This window comes from Cuculus canorus, chromosome 2 (assembly GCF_017976375.1).
Source record: "Cuculus canorus isolate bCucCan1 chromosome 2, bCucCan1.pri, whole genome shotgun sequence".
NCBI lineage: Eukaryota > Metazoa > Chordata > Aves > Cuculiformes > Cuculidae > Cuculus > Cuculus canorus.
This window is the reverse complement of record NC_071402.1, coordinates 44,547,665-44,561,174: the sequence shown is the minus strand read 5'-3', so window position 1 is coordinate 44,561,174 and position 13,510 is coordinate 44,547,665. Positions and strand designations below refer to the sequence as shown.

Here is a 13,510-nt window from a genome sequence, read left to right as displayed (position 1 = left end):
CAAGGCCTCCCACATCTCTGAATGTAGTTTTAAGGATTCAAGGAGAACATCCATGATAGTTAAGGACTGAGTGAAAGACTACTTCTGAGAGCTTGAGCCATAGAAGTCTATGAGACCAGATAGGCTGCATCCAAGGATACTGAGAGAGCTGTCTGATGTCTATGCAAGGCTGCCGTCTTTCATCTTTGAAAGATTGTAGAGATTGGAGGAGATACCAAATGATGGCAGAAAGGCAAGTGTTGCACCTGTGTTCAATGAAGACGCAAAGTTCATCCTTGAAAACTATGGGTCAGTCAGCCTCACTTCAGTCACTGGGAAAATCATGAAGTGAATCCTCTTGGAACAGGTTTCTGGGCACATGAAGGAGAAGGTGGTTATTTGGAATGGTCAGCATGAATTGATGGGAGGTAAACCACATCTGAATAATCAGATTGCCTTCTGTGCAGAAATGATTAATTTTGTGTTTGAGGGAAAAACAGTGGATGTCATTTACCGTGACTTTAGCAAGGCTTTTGATGCTGTCTTGCATCATGTTCTTGTGTCCAAAATAAGAGGTTACAGTTCAGAAGCTGAACAAACCAAAGGTAAAATAACAGGTTAGATGGTTGGCCTTAGAGGGTGGTGGTTAATGGATTATGTACTGCCTGGAGGCCTAACAAATGGAGCACTGCAGGGTCTGTCCCTGGACCTGACCTGTTTAACATTTTTATAAATTATTTGGTGGAGGCTTTCATCAGTCTTGCAGATGTTGTCAGTCTAGAATGGTTAGGCCTGGGGCACCTGTGCTGTAAAGCTGCGGGACTGGGACTTGCTCAGCCTGGAGATGCCTTTGGAGGCACCTAACAATGTGCCACTGCCTCTCCCTCCCCTGCCCCATAACTGTTGGAGATCACTGAGAAGATGGAGCCATGACCTTCACAGTGGTGCATGGTGGGAAGAAAAGAAAGAACAGGCACAAGGTGAAACAAGAGATGTTTGTACTGGGTATGAGGAAATATCTTTTTACTGGGAAAACAGTGGGGGCGTGGCCCAGGCTGCCTGAGGTGGCTGTGCAGCCTTCATCCATGGAGGTTTTTAAGACACAACTGGAGAGAGGCCCAAGCACATAGTTTGAGCTTATGGCTTAGCCTGCTTTGAGCAGGAGATTGAACTAGTGAACTGCTGAGGTCTTTTCTGACTTGAACATGCCTTGATTCTTATGATCCTATAGATACAACTGCAGTTTGGCTTAGTGTTTTTCTGAGCAGCAGTATATTGGTAAAGGCTTTCTTTAGCCAGTTCTATTTAAAGGTGCCTTGGCCTTGTAACAGTCTTTAATAAAATGACTCTTTTGCTTGCTTATCGCCTCCCTGCCAAAGGAAAGTTATTCTTTACAGCAACAGACAGACGATTAATTGAAAGAAATATCACTGACAATGAGCAGTGAATCAGTGCCAGTCCTTAGTGTGTTTTTACATCTGAAAAAGCTGAGCGATGACAACAGGTCTGTAGTTACTGTAGACAATACAGACGCTTTATAATCTCAGACAAAGACAAGATCACGGAACCGTGTAATGAGCCATCCTTTGCTTTTGTACAAATGACTGTTTTGACAAAACCTAAGAATGTTTCGTGGGCTTCTGCAATAATGTGGAACATTTTCTTTCTGAGTAACCAAGCAAAACTGTGAAGATGGAAAACCTACGTAGTGCTAAGAAATACACTCTAGAAATTGCTGGAATGTAATAGTGTCCACATTGCTCATATTTAAAAATCATTCAAGGCTTTACACAAGTTTAATGTGATTCAGAATGTAGCTATTATCATTAATCATGTTTTCACATTGTGTCCACTGTGCTGTACTTTTAATAGTAATACAGCATATGGTATTTATAGACAAAGCTTAAGCAAGGCAAATACAGATTTTTTTTTTTTATTTTGTTTTTTTTTATCTGGCCTATGGAGATGGAAAAGATGCTGAGGATGAAAAGGAATGTATTCATCCAGGAAAATAAAATTTCTCTAGTGGAGTGGTCTACCAGCAAACAGCGACAGTGGCCCAGTTCTGACAGGAACTCTTTCTGAGCAGCATCTGTGCTTCCCATTGAGTTCCATCACTTGTACTGCATCAAATGGTAGCACTCAGTGAGATTAAGAATTAAAAAAACCATTTCTTTGGGATTTTTTTGGTTTTGTTTTCACTAAATTCTGAATACTAAACTCTGCACTCAGCCATTTTGATTTGCTACTTCTCATTTTAACTCAAAAGCAAAATGTGGTTCAGAGAGGCTAATTTTTCCATGAGTTGGTGTTCTGATCCCTTGAAACGGGGATCTGTAATAAGATGGTGTTCCATACTTTCATTGCCTGCAGTCAGTTTCATGTAACTGCGGATGGGTATGACGTGATTCGGCACATATGACTGTTCTTTTTCAGTATTCGTTTGAATCCTTTCAAGTTCTGAAGAAGAAACTTGTTTCACAACAGTGTAGGTGCCATGTAAGTAGTGCATTGTCTTCTCAGTTCAGTTACTTTTGCGGAGATGGTCACATCACAAACCATCATATCTAGCTTGAAAAAAGAACCTCGTGTGTCTCAGGAGGGAGGACAATAATTAACAACATATGGCAAGAGTTGCTTTTACTATAGGAATGAAAGGTACCTTGGTAAACCAGGATGTGGGCAAATTTGTACTCCAGTTGTCTCTCTCTGTGGTTTGTGTCAGCCTGTGTCTGAACTGGAGATTCTGGCTTATGATATGTCCAGATGACAGAATAATTAATGTATTTCTTTGAAAATTAAAAAAATATAAAACAAGCTTAGAATTAGAATTCATTGACTTTTCAGTTGTCAGAATCTTACTGTAATTCCATAGAAAGTACTGCTGAATTTTGCAGAAAGTATCTTTATTTTTCATTTCACCTTACTAACAGAAATAGTGAGTGCACATGTTTTTCAGTTTTATATGTTCATATTTCCTGAAACTTTGCCTAAAACCTAAGAAGGGTTAGAAAATACTGGAAAATCAGTATTTGATTTGTAAGCTATATTTGGGGCTGTCATGTAGCTGCTACTGCTGCAAAAAACCCTATTGCAATGATAAGCATAAGCCTGAATTTCCACCAAGTGCTTCACTTTAAACTATTTGATATCAGCCAGAATTCCAGAGGATTTCAGCTCAGATTAAAAATGCTAATTGATAAATGAATCTTACGAGATCACATCTACGATGACCATGTAATGCTTATGGTTGAGTTTATCATGTATCTCACCCAAAGAAAGGCGATTCTTAATAAGCAGTTTTATTGGGTAATTACACTTTTTTTTTTCACATTTGCAAATAAAGCAGATTCATTGCCATCTTGAAGTAATTTACTAACAAATTATGAAGTTATCAAATGCTAACGTGGTACAGTATTACTCATTTCCTGTTTACTAAATAATCCTTTGGCTGACTCCTTTGTGTTTTTCAGGTTAAACCTGGAATTGTTCTCTGCCAGGGACGTCATGGAGCCTGGGGTTAGAGTCCTTCACCTGAAGGAAAATATTGCCTCCTTGGCTCGGCTTCTTGCAACTACAAGCCATGGCGCATTCCCAGTGGTTTGCAGGCCCAAGCCAGACCACGCAGAGGTGTTCCAGGGAACTATTAAAAGGTAAAAATGCTATCAAATTGATATCATGTGATGTTTCTGGCCAGACTGCTTTTTTTCTTTTTTCTTTAAACATCTGTTTGTGAAGGTTATTTGGGATGGTTTAATCTGGCAGGCAGCCAAATACCACCGCTCGCTCGCTCACTCTCCCTGCCCCACAGTGGATGGGAGAGAGAATCAATTGGGGGGAAAGAAGTAGAATTCATTGGTTGAAATAAGATAATGTTTAATAGGACAATGAAGGAAGAAGGAATAATAATAAAAGACTATACAAAACAAGTGGTGTACAGCACAATTGCTCGCCACCCACTGACCAGCGATGCCCAACCTGTTCCCAAGCTCCTGTCCCGCCTGTGGCCAAGTCTCCCCCAAGTCATACACCAAGCATGACGTTATACGGTATGCAATATCCCTTTGGTCAGTTTGAGCTAGCTGTCCTGGCTATACTCCCTCCCAGCTTCTTGTGAACCTACTCGCCAGCAGAGCATGGGAAACTGAAAAGTCCTTGACTTAGTATAAGCGTTATTTAGCAACAACTGACAGCATCGCTATGTTATAAACATTATTCTCATACTAAATACAAAACACAGCACTATACTAGCTACTTGGGAGAAAATTAACTCTGTCTCAGCTGTAATCAGGACAGGTGGCTATGAAACTTGTTCTACTTTCTTTAGCGTGAACAGCAGATGTCCTTTAACGAAAAAAAAAACTAGGTCCTTTCTAGTACAAGGTTATACATTGCATCAGGGGTTTACTGAAACGGTACCAATTAAATGATCTTATGGGAACTGTAGGAAAAGGGAAAATTGCCTTTCAAAGCCTTGAAGATTTAGTAAAACAGTAGTTTAAAGGGATGTGAATCTATTTATGCATGAAATGTCCCATGACAATTCAAAGCTGTCCTGCCTGCTCTTCACATTTTCTTTTCATTTCATTAGTGCATGCTTTTACGGGAAAAGAGTTAATATAAATCATATCACAGACAAGATAAGCAACAAAGCCATTGGAAGTAACATGCTAGGGTAAACAAGAATTAGACTAAAGGAATCCTTGCCATATGGAGGACTCTCAAGAGGCATATAAAAATCTCTTGATAAATGAAGTATTTATGGTACTGTATTTCATACAAATACAAGAGTGAGTTCGGGAAGGTATCTTAAGACTGTGCGTTGAATCATGGGTCATAAGTGGGGTGGGCAGTGACTTCATTTCCATGTTAAGTATCCTAGAGGAAAGGAGAAGATGCATATGTAACTCACACTGCCTATGTAACTCCCACTGCACAGCAGTACATCAGAAAAACCCTATGAATTATGCTTCTAATAGCTGTAATACAAACACATGACCAGTTTTGTATTGTAATATCATCATTTTTCATATTTGCATGGCATCTTTTATCCTGAATGACTGTAGTGTTCTAGCATCTTTTCTTGTAGAGAATTTTTTTTAATCTACTTCTGTTTTAATGCCCTAGCTGCATGACAATTGGGAGCTATCTGTGAGCAAACAAGGGTAAAAGTATTTTCTTCTGTTGTTCTGGATGGGGAAAAATGTCATCTGTGCATCATCAGTGAAAATTTGATTCAGACTTGTCTGCTTTATAACAAATTTTCAAGGATGAACCACTGGCAGATGGATCACATGAACTTACCTCATAGCAATGTGGTCAGCTGCCCTTTTGGAGCATGACAATGGGAAGGGAGTGAATAGTCAATAAATTTTATGAGCTTCCTTCACTGACAAGTGAAAGTTTATGTGCACCTTTTAGGAAGAGAATTATCTGCTTGGAATGAGAATTTTATAGTGGAAATAATTTGAGCAGTAATGGCCTGTAGGAATAATGTGCAGTATCAAATACTTGTATATGATATGTATACTTGTTCCCTCACGGTGATGCTATCATAAACATTATTAATAAGAAATGTGCTAAGGCACTAAAACCTGAATTTGAGTGGTATTCTGCTGCCTACACCAATCTGAAGATACTATGCAGCATAAATTAGAGTCCTTTTGATTCTCAGCTGTCCAAGGCAATAAAGCTAGAAAGCACACTAACAAAAGATACAGCCAAAGTTCCTTTTGAATTTGATTTATGGTCTCAAAATTTCCTTATTGATGCACCAAATCACCTTGCAGTGAGAGTTCAGGGCTGCTGAGGAGCATACTGAGTTCATGCAAATACTGTTGTGCTTTGTAATGCACAGCAAAGTGGCGAGCGGGCAATCAAAAAGCAGGAAAGGAAGGCTCATCATTAGCACATCCTAAAGAGAGGCACCTTTAAAGAGAAGCTGATGCTACCTCACAGTTCTAGTAGGCTTGTAGTTTGTTTAATATCCAGAGCTTTCTTATGATACATTCTGTTACAGCCTTAAAAGGGATGAATGAAGAAGTTTGTTTCCCTGTCACTTTCAGCATAAATGAACTGTTGTTAGAATGTTTGAGTAAAATGAAGATGATGTCTTAAGTGGTGGATGAAGAAGAAGCAAATGTCTTTTTTGGCTAGTCGGTTTCTCAGCCCAATGAAACCCACGCAGAGAAGTTCTCTGGAGCAAGCATTGCGTTCTGGGGTGCTCTGACAACACCCTCTCTTGTGTGATTAGTTCTGTGTGCCTTGTCCCCAGTGGGGTTTACTGACACCAGGAAGGGAATGCTCTGCAGTCATCCTCTGAAACAAGTCTCCAAAAATGTGATGTTTCATGGAATTATTGTATGCATAACCATAAGTAGTTAGGATTCGAGTTTTCCATCTTACTCATAAAATTACAGTTCTTGTAGCACGTAGCTGTTAAGACCAAGAGGAGAAATGCTGTGGACTCCTTAAAGGAGAAGGATTCTGTTCAACGTCTTACTCTGTGAGATCCAGTGCAATCCCACATGGTGGTGACAACCACAGGATGAGAAAGTATGTTATTTTTCCATCTTATGTATCAATGATATTTAAGTGGGGGAAATATGGCTTGCCTGGCATGTTTTAAAAAACGTAGTTTGGAGAAGATGCAAGGGTAACTGTCATGATGTTTTTCTTGAGAGTTGCCTTGGGCATTATTATTGATGCTCAAATGTGTTTGGGGTTTTTTTCCCCCTAGAAAAAAAAAAGTTGTTATTAGGTAAAAAAAGAGGAGACAACAAGCTAATGAATGGTAAGAAGCAAGGAATCTGCTAACCTTGCATGAGGGCAGCAGCAGCTCATAATTTTTAATGCTGTTCTTCATTTATGTGTTTTTCTGTACTGTTTCTTCTTATGAAATAAGCGTGTATGAAACACTGTAAATTTGGAACAAATTTAAAAGTTATTCAGTACCTGCCCACACTTGGAAACTGTAGTGATGAGAGTTGCTGTACAAGGACAAAGTGTTGTTATGTTCTGTAATATGTACAAATGATTTTAACTCTTTGAAAAGAAAAGGTCAATGTCAGTTTTCCCAAAAGCAAGCGCTGTGGCCAAAGCAATGTTGGCTGGAACTTGCATGGAGCTACAAATATACCTCAGTTCTGGCCTGTAGCAAATACCCAGATATTCCAATTTTATTAAAACCAAGAAAAGACCCCTACCCCAAATCTTCCAGGTCTCCTTAGTGGAGCCAAACTTTCCTCCTACTCTCAGTGATCTGGATGGTTACCCACTGGGGATTAAGATGAGATCACTAAACACATTTTTACATGGGTGACCTAAATCTGAAGCTGTTGTCTTCCCTAGTTGAGTAAGCAGTAGAGACTAAACCAAAAAGCACCTACTAAAGAAAACTCCTTGGCTTTAAAATTGTTAAAGAGGAATAAAACTGTAGCTGAGAAGCAAGTTTCCAAAACAAAGATCTCCTTAGAGTAATACTTTTGACACTTTGCCATAGGCAAAGCTCTGTCATGCCTGGGAAATCCTTGCAGAATTCAGTTTGAGGAATGTGTAGCTGGTGAACTTGATGCATGGAATTGATGAGGATGATTGTGTGCAAGGCAGAGGGTTGAGGGACTGGCTTCCCCTCTTCACTTCTCCCACAGTAACCGTGATACTTGCACATTAGAATAAAACAAGCTGTTCTTTCGTAGTGCAGCTGAAATGCCTCCCCTGTCTCCCCCACACAACTGCCGAAAGGGAGCTGGACTGTTATGAACGTGTCAGCCCAGAGTCTGCTGAGAGCTATAAATGTCATGCCCTAAAATGCGTGCCCTACTGGTGAGGGAAGCAAGCGTACCCGAAGTGGAATTCATTCTTCAGAGAGACCTGAGGATAGGACCACTGCCTTCCTTCCCAGGAAGTTTCTGCCAGAGACGCTGCATGAGGCTGTAAATGCTTATTGAAGAGTTGTTGGGAGGTCCCCTGGCTCTCTTTTGCCTTGGCTGCTCTAGTCTATGGCTCCTCCAGATCCTCCTCCAGTGGGAAAAGATAGTTATCTTTCTGCCTAAATTCTGTGAGACTGAAACTGAAAAAGAGCTATTTTTTTCACTTCCACATATGTTAAAATGTACTGGTATTACGGCCATTGTGGGGCAATGAAGTGGTTCTTTGACATAATGAAGAGATTAGGCACATCATCACTTGTGTTTTGCTGCTCCATTTTCTTTGCCAGAGGTTGCTTTATAAAGTAAACCTCAGTAAAAACAGAAGACATGGAAGATTTTAGGAGGAAAGCTGTAAGGAATGAATCTCTTTTCCCTGAGTGTGGACACAGCTAGGATATGACATGGAGGGTGATGATACTTCATGATCATCAGCAACATCTTTGCTACCATGCTGTGCATCCTTCCGTGACGGTCATTTCCCTCCACATGCATGTGTGCACTCTCTGATTTCTTCCACCAAAATGGATGACAATGTGCTATCTACATAGGTGCTTTTTTTCAAAGATGCTGTTGATCCCTTGTCGTATGTAGGTTTCCTGCGTGTTTGTGACTGATGAATACTGTGTTCCTCCCAGGGACTGTTATGATGTTGGTGGTGCCTTTGCTTCACTTTTGCCAAGGAAAATTAATGAGTGGGGTTTCCTTACTGCAGTTAAACCCTCCCGGTATTCACTGAAGAAAGGCAGGTGGATGCTGGCGTCTTGTTAAGCCAGGATCTGTCACCTCCATTTCCTTTGAGGAGAAGTGATGCAGAGAGTTAGAAGCTGGAGTGCTGCCCAGCAACCTTAATTTCTGTCTTGAACACAGCTATGATAAAATTTTCCTGGAGAAACTACTGGGTTGATGAATACTACTGAGTAACCTGTTTGGGAATTTTACCGTAACAAAGAAGCCATTTTGTTCATGAATGAACCTCTGAGATCTGTCCTATACTTAGCTTTCCTAATGCAAGGCTGAAGGCTGGATTCCCTGTTTTTACCTTTGCACTCTTACCTACACAGCTGTTAGCTGTTACTCTGCATTCTGTTTGTCTATCCTTTAGCTGAAGGAAATGTTTTTTTCCTTGAATTAATTTGATTGGGAGAAAGTAATTATGCAGAAGCCACAATACCTCTGACTGTAAGCAGACTGTACAGAATATGTCTATCTAAGCAGGATTGGGTAAAACTTGGTTTTCTGCTACTTCAGTACAGGATGTGATATTTCTGGCATTGTGCCTGCATTTTTGTTTCTATTTTTTTCACCTAGGAAACCCCATCTCTTCCCACCCATCAAATTTACCGAAACTTCAGCATTTGTGGTTGATGGAAATTGTTATTCTTGGGCCAAAAGGAAATTTCAATAAAAATATCATAGGTAAATTTGTCAAAAATCTTTGCAGTTTACCATGTTAATTTTGTTTGAACTGTTTTATTACACATTTTGATATGCTGTATGGGAATGTATTGACTATGTAATTGCCTTACTCAAACTAAGTTTGTTTGATATATGCGAAGTGTTCCAAGTGCCTAATTCCCATTTTCAGAACAAAGTCAGAAATCGAAGATCCTTTTAAAACCAGAACTTGGTTCTCTAAATCGTAAAAGAAATATGTTCAAAAGCTGTGGTCTTCTTGCAGTTGAAAAGTTACAAAAACTTGGACTTTCAGGAATGTGTAGTTATTACCAATGACTGCATGCATGGCTTCCCATCTGAAGACATTTCAAAAGTTCTAATATTCTGGAAAACAGATATTATCCATCTTAAAATAAAGCTTAATTACTTCTGAAAATCTTATTCTGAAAGGTGAATTAGAGCCTGTTGCTGTGTATAATCACACACATGTCTGCAACTCATGTGAGGTTTCCTTAAAAATTCACGGCTGGCTAGAGCCAAGCTGCATGGGCCAGCAGAGCACAGCATCACTGCTGTGACACTCCTGGCGAACCCAGCAGGACTCCATCGCTCACACAGAGCTAGATGTGGAAACTTATTTCAGTGCACTGAGAAAATCACTGAGGGTTGCATCTTTCCATTTCAGAAACCCAGGGGAGATACTAAACATCCGCTTGATCAGCAGCAAACTCCCCACTCTAATTCTTACTCAAAGAATGTCTAATGGAGCTGAACTGCCGGAGAGCTGCACCTGAGAGGAGGGTTTCTGCCTCAGGTTAGTCCTCAGTTCAGTCAGAAGAATTACCAGTGGAGGGAGCCAAATTACATTGGTATTTACAATGTTTATTTTGCTGCTGTTCTTGCTGCACTGCACTTTCTGCTTCCTTTGTGGTAAGAGGAAGCCAGGTACAGCACAGTGTGCACTCATACACCTCCTACTCCATGGTCCTGCTTTCATCTCCCCGCTTGTAAACTGGTATGGGAAGTGTGATACTCTTGCTTTCCACGATCAGAAGACGTGGTAGAGCAGATGTTCCCAGTAACAATAATGACACTATTGCTGAGACAAACATTTTCACAATGATGCATGGGAACACTAAATCCAAACCACATTGTTTAGCTAATGCATGCTTTCACTCCACTAAAGGGGAATGTCACATAACTGAAAGTAAATTGAAGAGATCAGAGTTTAGAAAATATGACAAAGTTGAAAACTTAAAGCTGTATTACACAGTAACATCCTTTAGCTGAGAAATCATTGATCCAAAGTGGTGTGTGTATGTGTATTTTTATGGCAGTTTATTAGTTACGACTCGCCTCTGGTCAGTTCAGTGAACAGAAACTATTGTGAGTCAGGAATGCTTTCTGCCAAGCACTTCAGCAAAACTGACTACAGCATGTTGATGTGTGCTCTGGGAAAGGAGATGTAGCATTGGAACATATCATAGATATGTCAGGCTGTAGGTATGGTTTCTGGTGTTTTTCTTTAATCTGCCCTCCCAACTGGGACTAATGAAACACTGTTCTCAAGGCGTGTGCCTGTGCATCTGTGCAGAGAGTCCACACGCACTTGTTTAATAAGGCAATACCTTTATTTTTCTTAGCAAGAGGAGAACTACTTGCCTTCAATAAGCAATGTGGTGCAACAGCTTAGGGAAAAATGGAAAGTTAAAGATGAAGTGAGTTAATTACTGAGTTTAATGATATCGACCTTAATATTGTGACAGCCTTCCTGCTGGCACTCTTGAAATAACTGATATAGATTTGAAAGCTTCTTGGAGAGCCTTAGACTTCTGGCACTGTTGTGAAGAGGTTGCTAAGTTTAGATCACAGGAATGCAAAGTTACTCACTCAAACACAAGTCTACAAAGTTCATGCAATAATTGGAGATAAAAATGAGGTTCTGTTTCTTACTAGAGGATCGTGGACAGCTTTACCCTTTTCTCCTCCCGTGGCTTTGCTATAAGTTCTGGGCAATGGTGATTCTACCTTGTGTAATCAAAGCTAGAAATGCTATTGGTAGTAATTTGAAGGCTGCGTCTAAACTCAGCTAGGAAAGGAAAAAGTGGAGGAGCACATTAGGGACTTAAAAACTTTTTTTTTAGGTGCATAGACTAGGGAGTTGGTGGCAATACCAAAGTGCTTTTTTGATTACTTGTTTTTCATGTTAGAGGGCAGAATCTGTCAGCACGTTGTTTTTTACTGTCTAGACTCCTGCTTTTGAAAATCTGATCCTGTTAATTTCAATGATATACTATACAGTAATCTTGACTATTAAAATAAATGGCATCCAGCGCTTTCAACAAAAGCTCTTGACGTTATGATTCTCCCATGCCTTTTCAGGGTCCTGGGGCTCTTCAGCTTGTGAATAACATGACACAGGAAAGTTTATAGAGTCTGTGGCAGTGGTTTTATTTCTTATCTGAAGTGCAAAACTTTTCTTCCAAAGAACATTACATGACACTTTTAAAATTAGTAGGCCTGTTTGGCCATACAAATAATTGTGCAGGTGCTGTAGGACTTTGTGATGGAACCCTTTGGAGGGAAAACTAGAGTGCTGCAGAGGTTGTGTGCTAGCTAAAAAAAACCAAATTAAAAACATATGCAGCCTCACTGCAGCATGTGGGTGGCTTTTAGGCAAGTGCAGAGTGTTGTTAAATGTTGAAATCAAATATAAGCATGGGGAAAACTGGTGTGCGAATGGAAAGACTGATCACATACTTGTCCTGTTGTTTAAACGTGTGGTAGGTTCCTCTGAAATTGAAAATCTGCCTGGTTAGAAGCCAGCTTGTAGGGAAATACAAGTCTTATCCCAAGACTTTATAATTTTCTAAAAATCTAGCCTTTCATTAGGTTTGAAATACTATTTGCATTTACAATTTATTTGCAGCTGCCATTGCATTTTCATGTTGAGGCTGTGGACTTACTGTCTGCTCATTCACCCTGATGATGGTTCCCATAAAACCACACAGCTGGTGACTTAAGAAATGAATATTAACCTCAAAACACATCTCTGAGTTGGAAGAAATCCCTGTTTTCTACATTTGAGAACTGAGGTGCAGAGATTAAATGTGTATTCAGCATCCTCTCAAAAGCTGTGGCACGGACAGGATTTGATCTTTGCTCTGGAAAACCTCAGACCAGTACTTGATAATGACCTTTTTATCATCTTGTGTGTAAAATAGCAGAAATTATTTCAAAACTCTTTCGTTTGAAGAGTGAAATATTAAGCAAACAGTAATGATTTGGGCTGTCTAACCTGAAACAACCCTGTAGCCCTGAGATTTTTCTGTGAAAGATGAAGATTTGGTGGATTTTGGAACAGTTCCTGGTATGTGATGACCTATCCATATCTACCATCTTGCTCACCACGTGCGGAGTACTTTTTTTTTTTTTTTACCATCTAAAAAAAGGCACAATATTTGAAGTCAGAAAAAATGCATTTGGTATACTAGCTACTATCTTACCAAGAACATATATTAACAACAGTTCTTAATAAAATTTACGTTTTACAGTCCATGTAAAAAGTTTCTCTCATTGTGCCCTCTTGGAAGCATTGCATGCTTATGCTAGAACTTCTGCTGAGAGCAGAGCAGTGATCAAATCCTGCAAAATCCTCTAAACCCTCCTTCCATTTTGACTGCTGTGAAAGCTAAAGGTACAAGACACTAAGTCTTAGCTGTGGCAAGTTTTCAAAACCTTATTAATATCATAGAATAATTTACACTAGTCAGATGTCACAATGATGAAGGACCATGAATGGTTTCAGGGTGCCATATTTGGTTATTTCCATATCCAATTTATTGTTAGTTGTTACTGATCTTATATTTTGTTTTCAAAATGACTGACATCTATCAAAATTTAGTGATTGGTATCACTCAGGTTTATACTTGTCTGAGACAAGCCCTGAGACAGTAGGTTTTAAATTGTCAGAAAGCTTTCTGAAGCAAGCTAACAATGATGCTCCAGGTTCTCTAATCCTCCCTTCTCTCCACCCCACTGCGTAGCCATTTTATCCATTCAGTTTGGGAGACTCTTGCCCTGAATGCTTTTGCTAGTGACATCACCTTTTAATCTTCATTCTGCTCATTTGCAGCTACTTCAGAGCTGCAGTTCTTTTTATGTCACTCCCCCAATATTTAGAATTTGTAGTTTCCTCAGATAAT

The 13,510-nt window shown here is 39.7% G+C and overlaps 1 protein-coding gene across 3 annotated transcripts in view; it reads left to right on the top strand.

Moving 5' to 3' along the window:
- The window catches only part of LOC128851416 (chloride channel protein C-like), an 87,127-nt gene that overhangs the window by 62,094 nt on the left and 11,523 nt on the right, over positions 1-13,510 (top strand). For 2 of the 3 annotated variants that reach the window (XM_054060160.1, XM_054060161.1), the window contains one exon: positions 3,453-3,632. In XM_054060160.1, the coding sequence (XP_053916135.1) occupies positions 3,453-3,632 (180 nt within the window). Of the gene's footprint in view, positions 1-3,452; positions 3,633-9,218; positions 9,327-9,990; positions 10,120-13,510 lie in introns of all 3 variants that reach the window. The other variant, XR_008448793.1, reaches the window with a different exon arrangement.